Raw genomic sequence first — 26000 nt, 5'->3', positions numbered from 1 at the left:
CCTGGGCCTGGAAAGTACTTTCATACCCTCAGGGTGAGCAGGTCCTAGCTACTGCTCCAAATTCCCAGCAGTTTCAATGCTTTCCTGACCATCCTAAAGGCACAATTTGGCCACGGAGACCAGGAAGCCTTGTGTAAATGAAGCCAGGCCAGGTTCTCAAGGCCAGGTTCTTATTCCTGGTCACATTTTGACCACGGAAATGATAGTTTAGGTCAACTGGCATCCTGGGAATTTTTAATGATTTAAAGTCTCTTGTATATTGACTATTTTTTATCTACAAGTGGCACTTGACTAACAATTTGGGATCATATACTTTCTTCTATCTTTGGTATTCCTGTGAATTTTTTGATTTGGACTTTCCAACAGTTAAGGGTTAGTACACAGCCGTAGAATTTTGCATCAGTGATATGTTTCCTCTGTTAGTCAAAAGAGAGTCCTTGTCCTTGTCTGTTTGGGATAATGAGAAGTTGGCGGAAATAACTCCATATATTTGCTGATTTCAATCCATAATAGTTCATTACTTCTCTCTGCAGTCACAGCTGGGTTTTAATCTGTCACAATGATCACCTATTTGTATTTTCATCTACACATTATATATAAAAAATGAGGACGACACAGTCTAAAATTTTAATTTAATCACTGAAACCTAAGAATTATCTTGAAACAAAACTATTGGTAAAAATCCAAAAATCTTTGTTCATATGATTTATATAATTGCAGGCTGATCATTATACATATACTTTTTTGATTTTGTCACATTATTAAATGGAACTAAAGCTTGGAAAGTAATATTATTAATAGTGGTGACTTGTGAATCTTTCATATTTTAAGAAGAACAGTAAACATTAGACAATACCTGAAATATTTGCTTTTAAATTTGTTCATTTATAATTATAGTAATGTTTATTATTGTGTTCCTTGGTATAATTTATTATGCAACTTGTAATGTAGTTTATATTATATATGTATGTAGTTATAGCATATAATAATGTATACATAAATGTTTAGAAAAAGAAATGAGTCAATATTTCAAGTCAAATTAAGGCACTTAACGTTATTTTTTCGAGTGCTACTGACAGCTTGGTAGACTATGGAGGAAGTGGAAAAAGGCTTTCAAAACTGACAGGGTGGCAGGAAACATTTAGGAATGGATAAACACTACTGAACATTGTGCATGACAGGCAGCCTAGCTGGGGTGGAGCATGGGTGGGAAATCCTAGGCGGGCAGCAGTGAATATCGCTCACAGCTGGCCGTATGTCTAACGTTCACATTTAGACTGGACGCTGTGGACGTCATCCGTGGGCTGTTTCCTGAACTGAATTTTGACATGATAGCAATATCTCAAAATATTTACTTGAGTGTTGTATAGATTGAGTCGTGGGGAAAGAATGCAAACAGGGAGATAAAATTTGGCTCCTACTTGAGTCGAGCATGTGGTGAGAAGTTGGAGTTGTCACGAAAATGAGAAAGGATAGAAACTATGATGGGCAGCACAGTTCCAGCGCCCGGAAGGTTGGGTAGTCCAGCGCTCTGAATGATGGGTGGTCCAGCGCTCTGAATGATGGGTGGTCCAGCGCTCTGAATGATGGGTGGTCCAGCGCCCGGAAGGTTGGGTGGTCCAGCGCTCTGAATGATGGGTGGTCCAGCGCTCTGAAGGCTGGGTAGTCCAGCGCTTGGAAGGCTGGGTAGTCCAGCGCTTGGAAGGCTGGGTAGTCCAGCGCTTGGAAGGCTGGGTGGTCCAGCATTCGGAAGGCTGGGTGGTCCAGCGCTCGGAAGGCTGGGTGGTGTAGCTTTAAGAAGGCTGGGTGGTGCAGCTCTAAGAAGGCTGGGTGGTGCAGCGCTCAGAATGCTGGGTGGTCCAGCACTCTGAAGTCTGGGTTCTCCAGAGCTCTGAAGTTTGGGTGGTTCAGCGCTCTGAAGGCTAGGTGGTCCAGTGCTCGGAAGGCGGGATGGTTAGCTTGGATGTTTTTAGTACTTAGGTTATTTTTAAACAAATGCGATTTAGACAAGTTCAGAAACTACAAGATCCACCCTGGGCTCTTACCCATTGGGGAGGCCTTGGCTCCCAAAGCTCTAGAATTTGAGATTTTATAAGGGCCAATCCCTAAGGCAGAGAGATGGGAATTTGGATAGGATAGGGAAAAACTTTATTCCTGTCTAGTTTCCACATGAGACGGTGTGGTCAGGTGAAAATGCCATGAGCTCTTTCGCTTCACAGCTTTTCATTCAAAATCCAAGTCCGCTTTTCGTGAACTTGGGAAAACCAGTAAATTTTCTCCAACTGGTGTTTCTTCATTGAGAAAATGAGAAAATACCATTTTTCAAAGAGGATTCTCCAAAGATCTTTTGCATTTCTTCAAATTACACAAGTAGAGATATTTTTGTTGTTGTTGCTTGTTCGTTTGTTTTTCCAGGTATGCCTTTTCAAAAATGAAAACAGTCAGGGAAGGAGGGAGGAAAGGAGGGAGAGAGAGAGAGAGAGAGAGAGAGAGAGAGAGAGAGAGAGAGAGAGAGAGAGAGAGAGAGAGAGAGAGAGAGAGAGAGAGAGAGAGAGGGAGAGGGAGGGAGGGAGGGAGGGAGGGAGGGAGGGAGGGAGGGAGGGGAGAGGGAGGGAGGGAGGGAGGGAGGGGAGAGGGAGGGAGGGAGGGAGGGAGGGAGGGGAGAGGGAGGGAGGGAGGGAGGGAGGGGAGAGGGAGGGAGGGAGGGAGAGGAGAGGGAGGGAGGGAGAGAGAGAGAGAGGGAGGGAGGGAGAGAGAGAGTATCTTCAGGGGTAGCAGAAGTCAAGCCCACTTTCCATCCGGCATAATACAGGCCATGCCTTCCTCCAGAGCAAAGAGCAGGCAGCTTTGCTTAGTACCTACTAAATATTCAGATTCCCTGAGCTCAGGGTTCTTCAAATGAGCTCAACCCCCGCTGTGTGCACAGTGTCCTTCTGATGTCACCCCTACAGGGCTTGGTGGCAAAGGAACCCTACCTGAATGTGATGTTCACGATTCTCATTCAGACATGAGTCACAAACTCGGGAGTTCTGGATCTTCTGCCAGCAACCTTGAAATTGTCACAGGGCAGCTTGATAACTTGCAGGCTTGGTAAAACCTCAGAACTTTGGTCAGTCGTTCTGCCACCTGCCTAATGTGTTTCTGGGGAGGATAAGAGAAGCTATGAACATACTTGGTACCTACCATGTGGTTAAAAACAAAATTGTTTTTTCTTGTCTCCTTGAAAGCAGTTGAGCCACTTCTAATGGTTCCCCCAGTCAACTTATGCTCTTTTCATTGCAGTTTCAGTCAGGAAAAATTTTCACCTAAGTTTTGAAACATATATAATTGGGCGTAGTTCCGAGAAAGAACACCCCCTGATGTTTAAGAACCTAAATGGTGCTGTTTTCTTGCAATTTACAGTGTGGTGTTACTCACTATCTTTTCTCAAATTCAATGAGTTATCATTGGAGAGCAACAAAAAGCAGCCTGATAGAAGTCCTTTGTGTAGTTCAATCGGACATCAGTGTTTTTATAAGAGAAGAACGGGGACATAGGGAAGAAAGGAGACCTACTATCACCTAGCATCATAAGTAGGGTGACAGAAACTATCCTAATAAGACAGTTCAGAAGCTCCCAGAAGGGGTTGATAGGAGAGGAAATTCACCTTTGTGATCTCTTGAAATTCTATAGTCACCTGTTTTCTCCCTTGTACACCTTACTGTGACATCTAGGTGTGGATTTGGGGTTGTTGGATTCAGAGACATTTTGCCATCAGTGGATGAAGCTGCTGCTGCTGGTAGCTATGGTCCACTCCTCAACTGTTACTCAAGGACAGATAACCATGCTAAGTAAATACGCTCTGGTACTTGGGTAGGAAAGCATGATTTTGCTCTTTAGGTGTTTATGCCCTAGACAATGGGACCGGACATGAAATCAAAGAGACACAGCATGAGGGAGAGAGCATCTAGGGCCTGATACACATACAGGTGCTATGTGATGACGAGGCCCAGGCTGATGACATTGCCCGAAGACCTTTATTTAGTCACTTCCTATACACAACTTTGGGCTGATAGAACCAGACATTATCTGCATCTAGCTAGTTAGTTAGTCAGAAAAACCCAATTGGTTTTAGATCCTGGGCTTCAGGTTTAGTCCTGAATGATTCCTGGCGTCAACTTGACCAAATAACTATCAGTTGCCACTTTTGGTAAGATGACCCAAATTGAGCCCTTGGTTCTGACTTGGTCTGTGCTGTCAAGAGGCCTCCAATGATACACAGGCCACATAATAGATAGAATACATTTACATATGCTAATGTAAAGCCCAGTGCTTGACACATGATAAGTACAATAGAGTAGGTGGGGTAGAGAGTCCTCCCTATCCTTGTCTTCACGAAGGCAAACACACCTTGTTTCCATTGTGCTTCCAATATATGCGAACCATCCCTCTAGCTTTGCCCCACTTACCAACCCAGCTGAACTTTCCCCATTGGATTTCCATGAGGCCTAGATTCTAGATTAGAAACTACAGCAGACATATTAAAGCAGCTCCTTGTGGTTTAAATTCGCATTTCCCTATTGATTTGTGGTGTTGATCAGAACAGTGCTGTGTTCTTCTCAAGACTTAATAGAAAACTCTGCTCTTATTACCTTCTGAGTACAATTTAAATTCCTTCTTCTTAGAGTTATAACTTAAACTTTCTCATATGATCTTTTCTCAAGGATCTTGTAGTCACCTATCTGTGAGATCATTCTGTGTTTTTCTCCTGATCAAATTAACATTTCATTGTCCAAATAGATTTCTGATAGCAAGACTTCATGGCATAGGTTCTCCTCTGGATTTAATTTCCTCTCTTCCTTCCTTCCTTCCTTCCTTCCTTCCTTCCTTCCTTCCTTCCCTCCCTCCCCCTTCCTACATTCCCTTCCCCCCCTCTCTCTTTCTTCAATTTAAATAAGAGTTGTTTTGCAACAATCCTGGGAAGACTCGCTGTGGTTTCTTCTCCATTGAGAGATTAATTTGTTCCCATCATTGGGGTTCTGCTGTGTATCAGTATTCTATGCAGGACAAGGCTTGACAATCCCTGACATACAATCCCCCAAAATAAAGTTTTTAAAAATGGAAAGAAAGAAAGAGGCTCCCACTGTAAATGTCTAGGAGTGATAAGCCAAGGCCTCAACTATGGTGTAGAGAATGTCCACATACTGTGTTTCATAGCAAGGAAAGGGGGGGACACAATTTCTAAGAACAAGTGCCCATTTGTGTGGTCTGTAACAGCTTTCTCAAACCCAAACTCCTCAGGAAACTCCCAAGAAACTTGTCCTGTAGCCTCCACCTCCTAAAGATTCCCGCTTGCTCTTTCAAGGCATTCGGAATGGTTGCAAAAGGATTTGCAGCTCTTCTGGCTTCGTAGGGATACCTGAGCATCTTAGTTACCTTTCTACTGCTGGGGAGAGACACAAGAGCCCAGAGAACTTACAAAAGGAAGCACTTAGCTGGGAGCTTGTGTCTGGTTGAGGAGAGTGAGTCCATAGCCACCATGACAGAAAGCATGGCGACAGGCAGTCAGGGTGCCGCAGCAGTAGCTTAGAGCTGACATCTTATTCACAAATTGGAGGCAGAGAGACAGAAAGAGATGGGCAGAGACAAACAGAGACAGAGAGACACACTAGGAATGATGTGGGCTTTTGAACCCTCAAAGCCCAACCCAGTAATATATCTCCTCCAATAAAGCCATACCTTCTCATCCTTTGAAATAGTTCCAACTGTGGACAAGGAATTTGAATATATGAGCTTATGGGGCCCATTCTCATTCTTAACCACAATTCTGGGGTTGCAAACATGCATGGATGAGTCCAGATAGGCTATTGAAATCCTAGTACTTGATGGTAAGATCTCCCTTCAGAATTCATGTGGAGACCACAGACCAATGGCTGGTAACTGTAGTCCCATCTGTTTTTGAAAACTAAAATGCCTGGAAATATCATTTCCCTAGGGAGTGTGGGACTAGCTGATGAGTAAAGGCAAAGTGGAGGGGGATGGACTGGGAAAAGAAAGAAGGAAAGTGCCCTGTTGTTGGTCTCAGATAGTTTAGCCTAGTAGGCCTTTTTTACCAGACAAGACCTTAATATCTGTGAAAACAATTAAATGACTTCTCAGGGTTTGTGGAAAGTAACCAACAATTTATCCCCTGTTTAGTTTATTTCATTTAAGGTCATGGCTAAGCATTGACACTGTAGAGCTAAATATGGAAATGAACTCAAGAATATCATCTTTTGCCTGGATTCTGTGATGTCATGTCTCTGTTTTACCTGGCATTGCCTTTTTTTTTTAAAGATATCTAGACGAATTCAAATGAAAATTATAAATTTTATTTTAAGGATAAAGAAAAAACTCAGACGTTCAGAAGTCAGACAATCAGCCCTCCCAGCAAGGAAGAGTAAGTGCATCCAATTAGAGGAAAAGTCTGTAGTTCTCCCTAAAGTTTGTTCAAAGGACAGGATGCAGGGCAGCTCTGTGGGAGATTTCCACATGCATTCTACCATGGTGCCAGTACCAGAGTCAACCGTGTTTACCTGGCTCTTCCACCTTAGTCCTACACCCCAAGTGTGGATCGCACAGGCTACTTCAGTGTCCCCTCTAGACCTTTAAGCAATGGCCAGGAGGGATAGTGACAAATGAACGAGAGGTACCCTTCCAGTATGATGGTTGAGGGCAGTAGTTCTCAACCTGTGGATTGAGACCCACAATGCCATCGGGGAACACAGATAACTTCCGTCATGGTTCATAAGAGTAGTAAAATTGTAGCCACGAAGTAGCAATGAAATTGATTCCCACAACAGGAGGAACTTTTTTTAGAGGGCCATAGCATTAGGAAGGTTGCGAACCACTGGTTTAGGACATTCATTTAGTGAATTCATTCATTTAGTCTGACATGTAGTAGTTTTCCTTAGGGATTTATATGTTAGCAACTTATCTCCATAGAGAAATGTTTTTCAGTAACTTGGGGTCAAAAAAAGTAATAACTTTATTTTATTCTCATAGCACAGAAATTTATAATAATTCCAATCAAAAATAATATTGCTTTATTATAATGAAAGTTGAACTAATGTATTTACTGATTATCATATGGCAGGCACTGGGCATTTGGCAAGACTCTAATCCCTTATAAACTATTCTTGTGAATAACATTGTTTTTCCTATGTTCTAGACAAAAAGACAGGTTTAAGACGGCACAGTACAAAGTTGAAAGGAGTTTGTTCTGCAGTGGTCTATTCCCTGGAGACAGACTCTTTCCATATAGTCACTTAATAAACCATTAATTAAGATATTATGATGAAATCTGCAGAACTGAGCCAATTCTCCTTCATGAGTCAATAGAGGTCCAAAGAAAGAGATACCTAAAAAAAACCATAACAAACAGACAAATGTGTTGTCATAAACTTCATGACTAGATTGGGAAAGATCAACTTTAAATACATTGCAGGACCAATTGAGTCCTTTGATAGCGTCAGTTTTAAATGAGATGATTAGGAACGAGAGGAGAAAGTTCTATGGAAAAAAAGATCAAGTTACAAAACAATGTGCTTTCATTTTCAGTAACACGGGTGTAGGTTTAGATAGTTTATCCTCTATATTTGTGGTTTCTTACAGATTCAACAGCTATGTGATGGTTTAAATGGGAATGTTCCCCAGGGCTCATGTATTTGAACACTTGGTCCGTAGGTTGTCGGCACTGTTTGGCTTTGGAATTGTGGTTTTGTTGGAGGAATTGTGTCAGTGTAGGCTGGCTTTCAGATTTTAAAGATTCATAGTATTTCTAGTTTGCTCTATTTCATGCTTGGGTTCAAAATGTGAGCTCTCATCTGGTGTCCCCTCCTTGTGCTTGCTTGTCATTGTGCTGACAGACTCTTACCTCTCTAGAACCAGAAGCCTAAATGATACCTTCTATATGTCACTTTGGTCATGACATTTCATCGCAGCAAAAGAAAAGTAAATAACACAAACTGTAATTAAAACATTTTAAATTGTGTTGAACATGTATGTAAAAACCATCCCCTCTAATTATTCCCTAAATAATGCAGTATAAAAACTGTATACATAATGTTTACATTGTGTTTTATAAGTTATTTAGAGATTATTTGAGTATCAGGAAAAAATACCTTGGTTGTATGCAAATACTAAGTCATTTTATATAAAATACTTTGTCATCTGAGAACTTTGGTCTGTCATGGAGTCCTGGAACAAATTCCCCCACAAAGAGTACCCTTTATTGCTGTATGATTTTTAAAACTGAAAATGTCAAAGATGTGAAAATCAGTTTGTATACATTAAGAAAGATTTTAATGCTGTCAATTAAGACACTGCCAATTAAGTGGTGCTCTGATGTGTGAGCGTGAAGGGAGAGAGTGTATACTGTATCGTATGTGGGAAAGATGTGATATTATTGAAGGTTTTGGAAGATCAAGTCCTGATTTATCTTTTCTGAATACTTACATGTGTGTGGAAATTCCCCATATGACCCTGCCTCCCTGCCCCACTCAGACCCGTCTCAAAGGCCAGAGCGAGTGGGCCTCAGCTTCAGAAAAACCAGTTTTAGAATCTCTTGGCAAGTTCTGCATCAGGTTTCAAGTGTTGAATTCAGGATGTGAGGATGTAAGGCATCCATTGTACCACTCCTGGCATTTGAAGCCTTTGCCAGGATGCCAGGGCAACAGGAAATACAATACAGTAACAGATTAGATAAGGGTTACTCACAGATGAAAGAAAAGCAGGTGAATGTTGGAGTCCATGAAAAATAATACTTCAGTCTGAAGGGTAAGTTAAGTGAGTATGCAGAGTGTATGGTACTAATAAATAAGCATATTTTATGTCTTTAATTTCTACACATCACCTTGTATTAAGGTTTTTGTGCATTTGAAGATAATCATAAATCCCACAGTAATGAGATTAGCTCAATATTTTATCCCTTTGATAATAAGCAGATATTTGGAACTTATTTTTACCTCACATTATGAAGAAAATATAATTAGGTAATAAATATTGCAGACTTAAATCTATTATTCAAGTCATGGTAAGTTTTCATTTAAGCTGATTTATTGCATTCCTTCTTTTATTAAGTCTTGGGATAATTTTGTGCTCTTTCTGAAAGAATACACCTTTCTTCCTTCACTTGGCTACAGAACTGGACCTCTTTAGTTCATTGGTATTGTACAAAATTAGTTTATATTTTGAGGAAATCTGCAACTCCCTAGTCTTTGCTAACAATGTATGATTGATCCAAAAACATAGTTTAATCATCATTTTGGTGTATACATGTCTGTAAAACTTCAATGAAGGCCACAAGTCGTTGCCAGATCTCCAGATTGAGAAAATGCCCTGAGAATATGCAGATGCCAATAGGTGATTTCCTTACAGTGCTAAAGGTATTATTTAACCTAGAGCTCATCTCTTGATTTATAGCTGCCAGCACGTTGATGGTTCCTATTTCAACAGGTGCAGGGACGCACTGGTGTGCTGCAAATAGGTCTCCTGAGGTTTATACAGTAGACACTAAACCCTAGTGTCAGAGGAACGAGAAGTGTGAGGTCACAAGGGTGCTTTCGTCGTACATGTAAATCTCTGTCTTTGTCAATTAAGTCAGGTCTTTAATAGAGAAAATGTAAAATGCAGACAAGGACATATGCTTTGTAGTGAGACTAACCTTAGCTGGGCATTGAACTTGGGATTGTGGGACTAGCCTAGTAACTCTTCATCTAGATCTGGATCCGTTTGTATAGGACATAAATGGAATATTTCAGGCCAGTTTTTGATCTTGCACATGCAGCATGTGGCCATTTGACTGGTACTTTACAGTCTCCTTGGATTCCAAAGATCTCACGTGGCCAACAGAGTACTCCAGTTCCACTCTCCGACTCAGACTTATTATTTGTTCTTCTTTTAAACATTTCTATTTATGTTAATATATACATATAATATGTATGGCTGTTTTTAATTTATTTCAACATTGCAGTGACACCAGAAATGGATGTAGTCACATCACATCTTCTCTAGCATGAGCTGTTGTATTCTTGTTTGTTTGACACAATGACTGGTATAAGATAAAATCTCAAAGGATGATGGACATTTGGTTAAGTATTTCCCATTAGTGTTTCATCTTCTGAGGACTCTCTGTTAAGATCTGTACCCATGCTTTAATTGGGTTATTTGCTTTCTTGATGTCCAGTTTTCTTGTTTTTTTATTTTGTTTGTTTTGTTTTGTTGTTTTAGTTCTTTATATAGATATTAGCCCTCTGTCAGATGTATAGTTGGTAAATGTTTTTTCCCATACTCTAGCCTGCTGCTTTCTATAAATATAAATAATGGTTCCACTCATTAATTGTTGATCTTACTGCCTGTGCTGATGGTGTTCTGTTCAGAAAGTGTTTTCCTGTGCCAATGAGTTCAAAGCTGTTCCCTACTTTCTCTTCTGTCACATTCAGTGTATCTGGCCTTATGTTGAAGTTTTGATCCATATGGAGTTGAGTTTTGTACAGGGTGAAAGATATGGATCTATTTTCGTTTTCCTAGATGCAGCCATCCAGTTTGACCAGCACTATTTGTTGAAGATGCTGTCTTTTTTCCAGTGTCTCTTTCTGACTTCCTTATTGAAAATGAGGTGTCCATAGGAGTATGGACTTATAGCTAGGTCTTCAGTTCTATTCTACTGATCAATGTGTCCGTTTTTATGCCTGTACTAGAGCTCTGAAGTGCAGTTTGAGATTAAGGATGGTGATACCTCCAGCAGTTCTTTATTATGATGATGATTTTTATTTGCTATCCTGGGTTTTGGGGGGATTTTACTGTTGTTATTGTTATTGTTGTTGTTGTTGTTGTTGTTGGTGGTGGTGGTGGTGGTGTGTGTGTGTGTGTGTGTGTGTGTGTGACATGAAGATAAAAATTTTCTTTTCGATTTCTGTAAAGAATTGTGTTGTAATTTGGATGGGGCTTGCATTGAATCTGTAGATTGCTTTTGATAAGATGGCCATTTTCACTATATTAATTCTAGTGATCCATGAGAATAGTCCATGGTCAAGATCTTTCCATTGTCTGATATGTTCCTTGATACACACATACACATATGTGTGTATATATATATATATGTATGTGTGTGTATATATATATATATATATATATATATATATATATATGTATGTATATATAAAGTCTTAAGATGGCACACTTGTACAACCAGCATGGAAATCAGTGTGGTAGTTCCTTAGGAATTTAGGAACAGATCTACCTCAAGATCCAGCTATGCCATTCTTGGGCATATATCTATAGAATGTTTTAATGCTCTTAATTTCTCCCTTGACCTGTAGGTCTTTTAGCCATTTACCCTAAGGTTATGTCTATCCTTGGCATTATAGTATGTTTCTCGGATGCAGCAGAAGGATGGATCCTGTTTTTAAATCCAATCTGTTAGTCCGTATCTTTCTTTTTTCTTTTTAAAAAGATTTATTTATTAATTATTTATTATGTATACAACATTCCTTCCCTGTATGCTTGCATGCCAGAAGAGGGCACCAGATCTCATTATAGATGGTTGTGAGCCACCATGTGGTTGCTGGGAATTGAACTCAGGACTTTTGGAAGAGCAGTCAGTGCTCTTAACCTCTGAGCCATCTCTCCAGCCCCAGTCCATATCTTTCTAATGGGGAATTGAGATCATTAATGTTGAGAACTATCAGTTAGCATGTTTTTTTTTTGATTCCTGTTTTTTGTTGTTATGATGTGAGTTTTTTTTTTTTTTTCTCTTTGGATTTGCTGTTCTTGGGATCATTTATCTGTGTGTTTTCTTGGGTGTGGTTAACCTTTTCAGGTTGAAGTTTTCTTTTTAGAAATTTCTGTAGAGTTCGTTAGATACATAGTGCTTAAATTTGGTTTTATCGTGGAATATCTTGTTTTCTCCATCTATTATATTTGAAAGTTTTGCTGGGTATAGTTGTCTGGGCTGGTATCTGTGTTCTCTGAAAGTCAAATCTTATATGTCCAGGTCTTTTTGGCTTTCAGAGTTTCCATTGAGAAGTCTAGTGTTATTATCATAAGTTTGCATTTATATGTTATTTGGTCTTTTCCCTTGCAGCTTTTATTTATTTATTTATTTATTTATTTATTTATTTATTTATTTATTATGTATACAATATTCTGTCTGTGTGTATGCCTATAGGCCAGAAGAGGGCACCAGACCCTATTACAGATGGTTGTGAGCCACCATGTGGTTGCTGGGAATTGAACTCAGGACCTTTGAAAGAGTAGGCAATGCTCTTAACCTGAGTCATCTCTCCAACCCTTCCTTGCAGCTTTTACTATTCTTTCTTTGTTCTGTACATCAGTATATTGAATATTATGTGTCATGGGAAATTTCTTTTCCGGTATAGTTTATTTGGTCTATTATGTGTCTTGGGGAATTTCTTTTCTGGTATAGTCTATTTGGTCTTCTAATGTATGCTTTTTGTACCTTGACAGACACCTCTTTCTTAAAGTCAGGAAAATTTTCTTCTATGATTTTGTTGAAAATATGTTCTGTACCTTTGAACTGGGTTTCTTCTCCTCCTCTAATTTCTATTATTCATCGACTTGGTCTTTTCATAGTGTTCCAGATTTCCTGGATATTTTCTGCCTGGCTTAATTTTTTAGCTTTAACTTTTTTTTTTTTTTTGACTGAGTGAGGACGGGCCCCTGTAAGGGGTTTGCTACAGGGCTGGGGATGAGAATGGGGAATTTAAAATGGAGGACAGGAAAGAAAGTAAAGATTGCTGAGATCCATTTTTTTAAAATTGATTTGTAGAAATTCTACATATTCTAGGAACTGATATTTCCTTAATCTTTTATGCAGGAATATGTTCTGATGTCTTTTTGTCTCTTGTAGTGTTTAAGAGAGATATTCTTAATTTTTCTTACATGTTTTACTCTGTTTTTTGTTGTTGTTGTTGTTGGAGAAATCTCTTCCTTCCCAAAGGTTGATAGAGAAAAAAAATTAAAAAAAAAACAAATAAAATAAAGGGGGCTGGAGAGATGGCTCAGTGGTTAAGAGCACTGACTGTTCTTCCGGAGGTTCTGAGTTCAATTCCCAGCAACCACATGGTAGCTCACAACCATCTGTAATGAGATCTAGTGCCCTCTTCTGGCCTGCAGGCATACATGGAGGCTGAACACTGTGTACATTATATATAAATAAATCTTTAAAAAAAAAAAAACCAAAGCTTGATAGAGGTTGATGGATATAAACTGATTGTCTTCTAGAACTTTGTTTTGTTCTGTGAGACATTTATGAATGTATACATTATTATTTTCATATGAATAATGTTTAAAATCCCTTCTACTGTAGATGTGTAAATGATAGCTCTGCCATGTACCATGTCATAAATAAATTTTTTTTGAACACATTTGTGGATATGCTCTGGGTTCCTCAGGTGTCACAGGTCAATGAGTGGGTCAGCCAGATGGCCCAGGACAGGCCTAGGGATTGTGTATTTTAACTAAGAGGGCATCTTTAGCTACAAGTTGAGTTATTATGGCTGTAGTCTGTGGTACAAGGATAACATCAAAACCCCAATTACTTCCCACCTTTTCCTCTTTGGGAATCATTTGTTTCTGCGTTTCCTCTATGTGTGGTTGTTCCAGCCTCTGAATGTTACCACATCAAAAATAGAAAATAGTTTTCTGGGCTCTGAATGTTTGCAGGCAAAGTGCATCTAAGCAGTAGGCTTGTATTTAGCCCACTATAGGGTAATGAATTCCTAGGGTTGGGGGAGATTTTCTCTCTCTCTCTCTCTCTCTCTCTCTCTCTCTCTCTCTCTCTCTCTCTCTCTCTCTCTCTCTCTCTCTCTCTCTCTCTCCCCTTTCTTTTTCCATCTGTTGTTCACTTATAAGCTTCAAAGCCAGGCCTGCAGGGAAGGAAGGCTTATCTGACTCTGTGTTTCTTTCCCTGGGTGGACTTCTTTTTCTGCTCGCTCCCTGAACCCTTGCAGCAGTTAAAAGTGAACCTGTATGACCCAAGTAAATTGTGTGACAGCTTGCTTTGTTTATGTTTTTTAAAAGATGTCTTTTATTTTCAAAATTATATGTATGTGTTGGGGAGGTATGTGTATATGTGAGTGCAGGCACCTTCTGTCCAGAAGATGTGGGATGCCCTGGAGCTGGAGTTACAGGTAGTTGTGAGTTACCTGACATGGGAACTGAACTCGGGTCCTCTGTAAGGGTAGTACATGCCACTGAGTCATCTCTCCAGTTCCCTGTTTACATTCTGGCTTTCCCCTTGCACTCAGGTTCTTTGATTGTTTCTTTTTTGTTTGTTTGTTTTTGTTTTAGACTTCTTTCTCAGTCTTTGCTCCCTTAGCGTTCACACATTTAGCGTAAAGGCTTTGTTCTCGTTTTTCTTTGGGTGAGTTTTTGTCGGCTTCTAGTGTGAGGGTAAGTCAGTATCCATCTAGAGTGGTCCAGGTTACAGAAGGGGAAGATGGCTAACTGTATGATCATCGCTTTATGTTTTGTCACTTCTGCCTGAAGGCTTGCTGGAGACGGAACCCCTGCAAGGAAGAGATGAGGATGCGCTAGCCAGAGCCGACTTCTCTAGCGTGCTCTCTGAGGAGGAGAAGGAAGAGTTAAAGGCAGAATTAGTTCAGGTATGTTCAGTAATCTTCTATTTCTGTCTTTTGCTCCATACAGATCCCATGTTGCAATTATGTTGTCTGTCATGTAATAAAGTGTCATAAATGAACACATTGCAGGATGATTCATTTTTTTCAAGGGGTCTTTGTAATGCCGGTTATGTCTGCAGTGGTAAAGTGGAGGGCGGTGCTGTGCAAACCACAATAACAAGTTGTGTTAAGTATGTGCTTCCTGTTTTCCTTAGTATAGAGATGTTGTGCAAATGTTAAGCACTTAGGAATCAGATGGAATGTGTTTAAAGCTTTGGGACAGACCAGGTGTGGCCATGCGTACTTGTTATCCTTGCCTTCGGGAGGCTGAGGCAGGAAAATAAAGAGGTTGTCTAGGATGTGGAGTGAGTTCCAGCCTTGCTTGGACTACATAAGATCTTGACTCAGACACAAAAATATAAAGAAAGTACAACGTGGTCGCAATCTCTTTTTCAAAAGCAATTCTTCAACATTTTTATTACTTTATGAAAATGTCAATCATGAAATCAGCTGACTTGACTCTTTTGAAGAACAATAAGACTCTGGGGGTGGAGAGGGAAGCTACAATTAATTAGGACTTAATTGGAGCATTTGTACCTGCTGTCCTAGAGGAGAGGAAAATGCCAGTCTCATCCTAAGCATAGGTCTGTGCCAAGCCTTTGGTAGGTGGGACCCTCTCACCCGCTGACTCACGGTGAGAGATGTCTGTTTCTTGGAGAGGGCTGGAGGCGGGCTCCTGGAGCAGAGTGAAGCAGGAGAAGAGGAGAGGTAGACGCCATCATCCCTTCGGCATCTGCTTCACAGGCGGCATGCGCTTGTTCCTCATGAAAGCGTGGCTTTCCCTTCTGTCTGTCACCTTTCCACCGGCTCAGGACACAGCCTTGGGCTTGGCATAGCTGCTACGCTATGCTAGCCTACTGCTATCAATGTAAAGTCTTAATGAATTGCAATACATTCTTTAAGTTTTATTCTGTAATTTTATTATTTTAATTGTGTTTTGTTGAGGATGAATCTTGCTATGTAACCCAGGCTGATCTGGAATTAACAGTTCTTCCAATATTTACCAATACACCCTGTTATACGTTTTCATTTATTTTTATCCACACATAACAGTAGGATGTATCTATGGGATACAGTGTGATATATCCGTATGTGTGGATAGCGTGTGGCAGCCAAATAAAGGTGCAGTGTGTATCCGCTGCCTTACACATCTAGCTTTTCTTTGTGCTGAGACCATTCAGGCTCCTAGTTATTTTGAAATGCATAATCAACATTGTCACCCTACTGAATGGTGGTAGAACCTCAGAACTTACTCTTATCTAAAATAATTGTGTATCCTTTGACCATTTTCTCTTCGTTTCCCTCTTTCCCTCCCCAACCTTCATCAAACACTATTTTACTCTGTTTCTATGTTTTGTTTTGTATCAAATACAGGTGTCACTGTGTAGTCTATATGCAGACAACATTGTGTGACATTGTTTTTGTGTGCCTGCCCTTAAATTAATCCCATTTTAAAATAACAGACCAACTTGGTCCTCCAACATGACTGGAAAGTATTTCAGCAAGTGCACTGCCTCAAACAGAATATTCTGTGTTGCCACTGAATCGTCACGCATGCAAGAGTGCAGAACAAAGGTCACCTTAATGGGTAATAGGGTAACCTCACATGGTCTCATGACTCAAAACTTCTGTTTTATGACCTGTTTATGTCAACTGTAGTGTCTAAAAATTATGTTCTGTAAACTGCTGCAGGCTAGTTGAAGTGAAGTTAGACCTTAAATCCTTCACTATAAGAGCCCCAGTGTCAGCTCAAGAACTTCTGTAGCAGAATGACTCCTACAAAATGTCTTGGTTTGTCTGTGTTCTAGGATTATTGGGATGTGTACATATGGCACACAATTCAGTGTGCTCTTGTATCCAACTGTTGGCGTATATTGTTCTTACTATCAAGGAAAACGGAAGCGTTGGTTTGAGATGGATGCTCCCTGAGTGCAAGTGCCCAGCAGCGTTCTCAGACTCCCCTGTCTTCTTGGTCACAGCGTCATGCTTCCAGCAAGTTTCATTTCTGATACTCTTGAGGTCAGAATGCTAACACCAGACGCTTTGTGACTGTGTTCAGGTTACAGGATTCATGATTCCATCCTTCAGGGTGCACTGGCCTTTATCGCTTTCTGTTTTATTTCTGGGAAAATAAAGATAAAGAGTCAGCAAGGGTTAAAGTTAGCATCATGACTTCCAGAGACACTTGTTTGGGGCCTGTCCCCCAGACAGTAAAAAGACAGGCACACGTATCGTTGCAAATTTTCCTCACCCTTTTCTTTTCCCTTGCTACCCCCACCTTGGCCTTGCTCTTTTCCCAAATCAGCTTCCCTACCCTTTTTCTCTTGCACAAAATGTCCTGCCTATGCACAGGCAGCACCGCAGGGCCTTTTTGTACCAGATACATTCAGATTTTCTTGGCACTGCAATGATCCAGTTACCACAAGAACATAGAGACCACTCTCAATTGTCTCCACAGAAAACTCAGCCCCTGTCTCAACTCTCCACAGATGGTCAAAAGCAGATCCTCTCTGAACCTGGGAGGTTTTGTTGGGTTTCTTAGGCATGGGGTATGAAGACTCCTCAGAGGCCAGCAGATGGGTCAGCAGTTAAAGATGCCTCTGGCCAAGCCGGATAACTTGAGTGAGAGCCCCGACACTCACGTAGGGGAAGGAGAGATCAAGTCCTGCAGGTTGTTCTGTGACTTCCACATGTGCCTCATGGTATGTGCATCTGTCTTCATTGACAAATCAAGTTAAAGATTCCTCAGAGACCATTCTTTTAGAGATCTCCCTTTTTTATCAGGTGAAGTGCAATCCCGTGGCAGAGCGAGACCTCTATGGATAAGGACAACTTATCTCTGATTGTTTGTCTAAAGCAGTCTTGGGTCTACCAGATACACAGACTCTGGTTTATGCCTCTTCATGGTTCCCTAATATCTTCCTATTGCCTCCTCTCAGCCTCCTGCACCCCCTACCTTTTGTTATTGCCCTGATGAGGCTGTCCTCGGTCTTCTAAATCTGTAGATCCACACAGCCAACAGGATTTGAACACAACTTGTACTGTAGTTTCTTTTATTATGTTATACTTGTATTCTTAAAATTCCTTGGACACGAAACTAGTATTACTCTTTGTTGCTGGGCCTTAGCGTCTTCCTCGGGGGAGGGGGTGAGAAGGCTCAGTGTCAATGTCTCAGACACTGGGAATCAGGTAGAAGGCATACAGAAGATTCATTTCTTTTACAATGGGGAGAAACTTATAAACCCTCCCAGCACCCAGGTGTGTTCTGATCCTGACAGTTTGCAGGGTCATCCCTCATTGGCAAGGCATTATCAGGACCTCTGACCGCACCAGGCAGACTCCAGGTTTGCTCCTTTTGACCTGGTAGGCCTTAACTTCCTACAAACCCTATCTGGTGCAGCGGTGTGTGCGTGTAGGTGTCCAATGACTATTTATCATTAGCTTGAGTTATTTTGCAGCTTAATCAAAAATCTCTATTGCTAAGGCCCAAAGTGGAGTGCGTGATCCTATGGATCTTATCGCTATATTACAAAGTACTAGTTCATTTCTGGTATATGTTCTGTCTCATCACCAGCTGCTTAAGGTCTTCAGATATCTAATGACCACTCTCTTTAGATACACTCACTCAATAATTCTTGTTTTCTTTACCTTTTGCTTCCTCTAAGCTACATTTAATGTGCCGTGTTCTGTACCGTGCCTGGCTTTGGAAAGATGGAAATATTGGCACCAGTGCTATCAATTTGTGATTATATAACAGTTTGGTACCACCAATGTTCCTAGATAAGATGACTCACACAAGCAAAAAATAGGTGATTAAAATCCCAGCCAGCATTATCAGAAGGCAGAACCTATTTTGAAGCTTTCTCCTCTCTTTTGATTTCTTCCTCTCTGGGTGGGAGGTCCAAGAACACACACTGCCTTCAGGCTATGTAGATTAGAAAAGACTGACTTGACCCTGGGCCTTCCTCTCTCAATTCCAGTAGGAACATTTTAATCTTAGTTCCCCAGGGATCTCAGCCAAAAGAGGCTGGTGTTGAGGCAGCGTGCAAATGACTTACCGACAATGAACAGATTATCAAAACATTTCTTCTGACTGTGTGTTATAAATTCTTTACAATGTAGCAACTCAAATAGAAAACTAAATTTCCAATCTTACAACACAAATTGTGTATTAAAGTTAATTTTTTAGCAAATCCAGCTTAGTTAATTTGCTTGTTTTCTTGTATTTTTATGTAGATAAGTTTATTCAATACAGACAACAAACATACAACATTCTATAGTCATTACTTGAGTCTCCAGAACACAAATGTTTGTCACCCCCTCTGAAAGGAAACCATATACATCATGCCGTTCTCATATCTTACCCCTCCGCCAGTCTCTGACAACCACCATGCTTTCCTCTCTCTCTGTGACTTTGCCTAGTCTGAGTAGTTCATGTGTGTGGACTCACATGCAATATATGTAGACTCACATGCTATGTGAGCTCTTGGTGTCTGGTTTCTTTTTCTTAAGCCTAATATTTTCAAGGTTCACCCATGCAGAAACATGCTCAAGGTTCAAGGTTCATCCACACAGTAGCATGTATTAAGAGTTCATTTCTTGGTATGGATGTACCATATCCTACTTCATGTATAAACACAGTTTGCTGTGCTCAACCTTTGAAAGACATGTGGGCTGTTTTCCCTCTGGGTTATAAACTGTGTTACTGTTAACACATGTATTATAAATTTCTTGGGGTATATATGTCAAAAATGATACTACTAGACCAAATTGTAGTTTGGCATTTAGTGTTGAGAAACCAGATAGTGTCCTACAGTGCTGAAATAACTTTTTTTAAAAGCAGCAATACATAAAGGTTCCATTCCTTCTCATCTTCGCTAGCAATTGTTTTCTTGCTAATCATATTTAAATAATCAATTAAAGTGTCTAACCTTGGTCATAAATATTTCTCACATGGGGATTGTCTAGGAAGTCAAAAAAATCAAGATAAAAAGGGAGATCTGTGTTCTAGGCCAGCCAGCATTATATAGTGAGACCCTGTCTCAAAGGAATAAATATTTAAAAGTAAATCAAAAAAACCAAATATCTATCTCTAATGAAGAAAGAAATTTATGCTGAGTTAAAAGGTAGTGTAAATGCTTCTGTCAATGTGATTTGCCTGCTCTTTATCTCACTTTGGACTTGATGTGTCTATACAACTCCATGTGCATGAGGCCGAACTATCAAGATCTGTGAGCCCTTTCTCGGGCCCTACAGCAGTCATTTACTTCTGCAAGTGAAAAGTTTTCCCCGGGTTTTTTTTTTTTTCACACAATAGAAATTACAGAAACATCCTACATATCCATCCCACCCCAAAAAAGAACCAGACTCCCAGTAATTTCAGTCACTCAAAGTGAAAGAAGCAGGAGGGCTCTAGCTATCGAAGAGGAGAAGAAGATGCGATACCCAAGCATTGTCTGTGGAAAAGGAACATGAGATATCCATATTAGGCAGGAGATGAAATACAGGAAGACACTTCGACAAAAATAAAAAAGTGGAATATGACAAGGTAATAACGAACAGAGAAACTGTGGATTTAAAATAACACCATGTTCTCACGTAGTGGGAGACTAACGCGTGCGCCTCAGGTTGATGGAGGTGAGTCTTCTATCTATGTGTTAGTTTCATTGGTTAATAAAGAAACTGCCTTGGCCTTTGATAGGACAGCAGCTTAGATAGGCAGAGTAGACAGAACAGAATGCTGGGAGGAAGAAGGCAGTGAGGCAGACAATATAGCTCTCCTCTCCAAGATGGACACAGGTAAAGATCCTTCCCAGGAAGACACCACCTCATGGTGCTACACAGATTATTAGAAATGGGTTAATCAAGATGTGAGAATTAGCCAATAAGAGGCTAGAACTAATGGGCCAGGCAGTGTTTAAAAGAATACAATTTGTGTGCTGTTATTTTGGGGCATAAGCTAGCCAGGCGTGTGGGAGCCAGGCGGGAACGCAGCCTGCCGCTCCTTCTACATCAGGTAGTCGGAGTGGCCTTCTCTTTCAGCTGTCAGCCTAGTCATGTGCATGGAAGACTTGGTCATCAAGAAAAAGACACACTTCTACTGATTATAAATAGGTGTGGAACGTGTGATTCAGTCTCCCTTCTGGAAATGTTTCCAAGTACATATAAAAACATTCCATGAGCATAAAGAAATGTATAACATTAAACTGTAGGAACATTTTCCCATTGCTAAAATCTTTCCAAAATTTTGCTCTTTCATAGTGTGCTGTGTAAAATGCTTCTCCTCTGTGCCTTTGTTCCTAAAGTAGTTATCTGTGTTGTGAGGCTTCCCATCTGGGGAACAGTTCAGAGTACTTATGTATCATGCATGTGAGGCCGTGGGTTCAGTCCTCACCAGGGTCAAAACAGAAGATGAAAAGTCCAAGCGTGATTCCTACTGTTTGGCACTGGGGAAAAGTTGTCCTTTTGCCACAGAAAAGACTCTGTTTCAAAAGCCACTGTTCTTCAGCAGCTTCCTGGGTGACCCAAGGAAGGCGTTTGCAAGATGCGTGGCAGGATTATCCACAAGTTGTGGTCAGAAATAAAGTGATACTTTGGATGTAAATGAGACAAAGTTCCCTGTTTTGAAACACTCCGAACGCTGAGGAAACTGGCAGATGTCTGTTACCTCTGGACACAGGGCGTACCCAGGATGTCTCACGTTGGTTTTTCTGGCCTTGCTCAAGAAAAGCATGAATGGTTATGCTTCCCAGAAGCAGAAATGGGAAGTGAAGCACTAATACCAGAGCAATCCATGTCGCTGTCATATAAAGTATAGCACACACAGTTAAATCAGACTTTGGGAAGTTTAAGTTTATTTTATAGAATATTGCAATACCCCAAGTTCTGAGTATTTTATGTAATTCCTTAGGTAGAAATTAACTTACAAAATCAGTTTTATAGTGATCTTCTTGTATGCAGCATTGAGGAGAGAAGTAGTGTGTCCTCCGTACAAAGCCTTATAGTGGTTTTATTTATATTAGCTGAATCCAAATGCTCCTTAACAGCAAACCGGCAATCCTCCCCAACAGTGGAAAGGAAAGGAACCCTTGCTAATGCAGCGACATGGGTCAATTACAAAAAAACTGGGCTAAGTGAATGAAGCCAAACAAAACAAACAGACAAGGTATGACATAATGATTTAACATTCTTAAACTGCATCCTCAACTTGAGTGAAAAAAGGAACATTAGTGGTTGCCTAGTGAGGGCAAAAGTTAGGGGGGCAGGGAAGATTTAAGGAGAGAAAATTACAAAGAATGGCTAGGAGGTAATATATACTTTTCAGGTGCCAGTGGTAATGTGACTGCTTGGGTATATGTGCATGTGCAAATATACATACATGTGTGTAACACGGTTAATAAAAACCCAGAGGCAGAAATCAGGGTTCAATCTGAAGGCCAGAAAAGGAAAACAGCCTGCCACTGACTCTTACCTCTGTCTCAGTCCAAAATGGCGATCCTGCCTCCAGAATCTCAGAATGAGACTGAGACTGGGAGCTGTCTTTTCCGTTCTATGATCCTCTCTAGTGCTGGGATTAAAGGCGTGCACCACTGCCACCTGGTTTCTGCTGCAAACTAGTGTGGCTACTGGGATTAAAAGTGTGTGTCACCACTGCCTGCTCTGTAAGGCTGACCAGTGTGGCTGTTTCCCTCTCTGAACTTCGGGCAAGCTTTCTTTATTAAAATACAAATGAAATCTCACTACATATGTGCGTATTGATATATAGGTGTATACAGACATATACACGCATACATTACATAGATATAGTCATGTAATATATGCGCTTACATATATTTGAGATACATGTCGTTTATTGTGTGTCAGCTCCATGTTAATAAATTGCTAAAGAGAATGTAACCCGATTCCTTCCTCACATGTATCCTCACCTCCCTTGCTCCTCCCTCTTCTGTGGCGCTACTAGACTGAAAACAGCACAATGTCGGCCAAATGTATTCCTGTCCCAGTACAGTTGCGTGTAGCTGACAAGACTAAGCAAACATTACTAGTAACACTCGAAGAGGGGTTGTTTTGTTAAATGATGTGGGCATTACGAAACCAATCTTTATTTTTAAAACGTAAGTACTGGGCCAGTGAGATGGCTCAGGCATCTCAGGACACTCGCTGTGAGGGTCCAACTCCAATTCCTAGGACCCTCACGATAGAAAGAGAGAACCAACTCCGGAGAGTTGTCCTCTGACTCCACACACGAGTCTTGGCATGATTACACGCATATGCATCACCATTTATCAACATTTATGCCCCAGCAATGCATAAGTAGGCATGGGCAGCCCATTTATGGCGGTTCTCCAGTTGTTCCTATCCTGGGTAGTCCTAGATGCTTGTGTTATTGTCATTCCCGAGGTTCCACAGTCTTCCTCTATGCTGTCTGTCAGCATTTTCTGCCTTATCCAGTGCACTCCTCCAAGCAGTGCTACCTTCGGGTATCTGCCGTCATTCGTTCTCATAACATGGCCTCAAGCGCTGTTGCCGTATTCTGTAGTTTACTTCCTTCTGAAGATGGAGATGTTTCTTAATGTCATCACTGCACAGTGTATCTATTCGTGTGACACTAAAATCCTCCTGAGACGTGCCATCTCAAACACATTCGGCTGTTGTTCTGAGGAGCCTTTCAATTGTCCAGGTTTCGGAGTTGTAAAGAAGGCAGCTCAAGACAAGTGTTCTTAAATGCATACATAAATATAATAAAAATACCTATTTTCTTGTAGGCTTACAGGTGATTTTTTTATTTTCTTGTATATCTTGGTATGCAATCTGAATCAATTAGAAGGGAAACTGAGTACTCTGGGAATCCTTAAACCTAAATATTCAGTTTTAGTTTCAGAGCGTGAAGTCTCATTGCATAGTTAAGCTTTGGGGTTGGTACCGTGAGGCCACTAACAGGACTCCACCAAAGCATCACAATCTTTTGGAAGTACACTTTTCACTCATTCTGACGTTTCACCCTGTCATTTTTTTTTCTCTTACCTGCAGCTAGAAGACGAAATCACAACATTGCGACAAGTTTTGTCAGCAAAAGAAAGACATCTGGTTGAGATCAAACAGAAACTTGGCATGAACCTGATGAATGAGTTAAAGCAGAACTTCAGCCGGAGCTGGCACGACATGCAGACCACAGCTGCGTGAGTACGGGCAGAACCTCAGGAAGTTAGGGAGGCTGCGGTCTCGCCGCTCTTCCGGTTTTCCTCTGGTTCTCCCTACCAGGTAGTTTGGTGCTTGTAGGTGTAAAGAAAGTATTTTCTTTAGGAGCAAAGGAAAGAAATACGAGTGATAAGTAAGTACATTGCACGAATAGCAAACTATCAAAGACCTTCCTGAGATAAGCTTGTGTGGATTAAGGCTCTTAATTCCAGGACCAAAGGATGTAGCTGGTAGAGTGCTTGACTAGATACAGAAAATCCTGGGTTCGTGAGTTAACACGGCATGACGGTGTGATGGGCTTTCTTTCCCTTCTAGCACTGAGCAGGTGGAGGTAGGAGGATCAGAAATTCGAGGTCATCCTCAGTTACGTACTAAGTCACATGCCAGCCCGTGTGACACCAAACATCAAAGAATCAAACTCTAATTTCATTTAGTCTGATTTTTGTTCCTTTTATAAACTTTGTTGTAAGAATTTTGCAGAAGAAAACCACTCCAAAACAAACCAGACCCAAAGTCTATGTGCCTCAGTGTACTTCTGTGCAGTTAGAACAGTCATTTGAAAAACAAGCTATGCACAATGGATTTATACTTTCACTACCAAATATATTTTTATACATCTATCAACCACAAAAACCAAAAATTTCACAACGGAGTGAGAACTAGAAAAACAAATGGCTTTACATTCTCTTTCATAACTCGTGTCCGTAACCCACATCCCATCCTTTCTTATGCCCTAACATTAGCCTTTCTTGTTTCATTTCTACATGGTATGCCCCCACACACATTTGGCTTAGCATAGATTGTGCATATGAGGGAGAATATGAATATTTATTTCAGAGATTTTGTGACTATTTCAGTGATTATATACGTGAATAATATTATATATTCCAAATCCATTCATTTTCCTGCAAATTGTGTGATTATATTTACATTTGGGCTAAATAGTATTCCACTATATCTGTATCTAATCTATATCTATTTGTCTATCCATGAAAATAGACTATCTATAAACATGTAAATATACACATATACCCACTATGTATACATGTATATGCATACACACATATGCATGAATATATACATATATACAAGTATACATACACTTTACATGTATGTGCATATATACATGTATATACATGGTGGATTTTCATTGTCCATTTATCTGTTGAGTCACAACTCTTTGCTACAGTAAAAGAAGCAGTAATAAACATGGGATTGCCCATATCTCTGTGATAGGTTATAGGATTCTCGGGATATTCCCAGGAGTGAAATAATTGGGTCATATGATAGTTCTATTTTTAATATTTGGAAAATCTTAAAACTGATTTCCACAATGCCTATATTAATTTGTACCCCACCAAGACTGGATTAGATTCCTATCTCTCCACATCCTTTTCAACATTTGTTGTCAGATTTATTTATTGAAGCTAGCCATTCTGACTGGAATGAGTTGGTACCTCTATTTCATGTCTCCTGGGAATGGGCAGAGGCTTCCTGGGAAGTTGGGTGCTCCCTCTTTTCACTCTTGTTGTGTCTCTTTCTGATCTTGTTACCTTGGTGACTATCAGTGATCATGGGATGGCAAGGCCAGGACACTTGGCATTGGGATGAGACAGTAGTAAAGTTAGAGTTGCCTGCTCGTCACTCTGGCAACCCTCACATCCGGCCAGCATTAGATAGCTCATGTGAAGAAAGATTCCTGCCTTCAGGCATCTTTGGCTGGTATCAGGGCAGGACTGTGTTTTGAAGGTAGCTGTTTCCTGGAACAAGGGATGTGTAGCCCTCTGACAGAGTTAGTTCATCACTGCCAGTTTTCTGTGCTGTTCAAGATAAGTGCCATTCATCAGAGCCGGACACAAAAGTGATGACAAACAGCTGGGCATGGGGTAAAGCGCTAGAGCGCATGCCTAAAATTGCTCACAAATCCTTAGGGGACAACACAGAGTCTACAAACTTGTCTCCTAATGACACTTGGTGACGCTATTTTTACAAAATTTGAAAGGTGGCAAAATGAATTGTTTTAGAGTCCCAGAATCAGGAATTTTGTAAGAGAGATGACAGAAATGAAGGGAATATTAATAG

At 40.5% G+C, this 26000-nt stretch overlaps 1 protein-coding gene across 2 annotated transcripts in view; it reads left to right on the top strand.

Annotated features, from left to right (window-relative positions):
- Tpd52l1 (TPD52 like 1) overlaps window positions 1-26000 on the top strand; it is a 103595-nt gene that overhangs the window by 52750 nt on the left and 24845 nt on the right. For both annotated transcript variants that reach the window (XM_038340290.1, XM_038340289.1), the window contains exons 2-3: window positions 14530-14645; window positions 23751-23899. In XM_038340290.1, coding sequence (XP_038196218.1) covers window positions 14530-14645; window positions 23751-23899 — 265 coding nt within the window. The remainder of the gene's footprint in view (window positions 1-14529; window positions 14646-23750; window positions 23900-26000) is intronic.

The sequence above is a fragment of the Arvicola amphibius genome, chromosome 8, assembly GCF_903992535.2.
Source record: "Arvicola amphibius chromosome 8, mArvAmp1.2, whole genome shotgun sequence".
In the NCBI taxonomy this organism is placed as follows: Eukaryota; Metazoa; Chordata; class Mammalia; order Rodentia; family Cricetidae; genus Arvicola; species Arvicola amphibius.
This window is presented reverse-complemented; position numbering and strand designations above follow the sequence as displayed.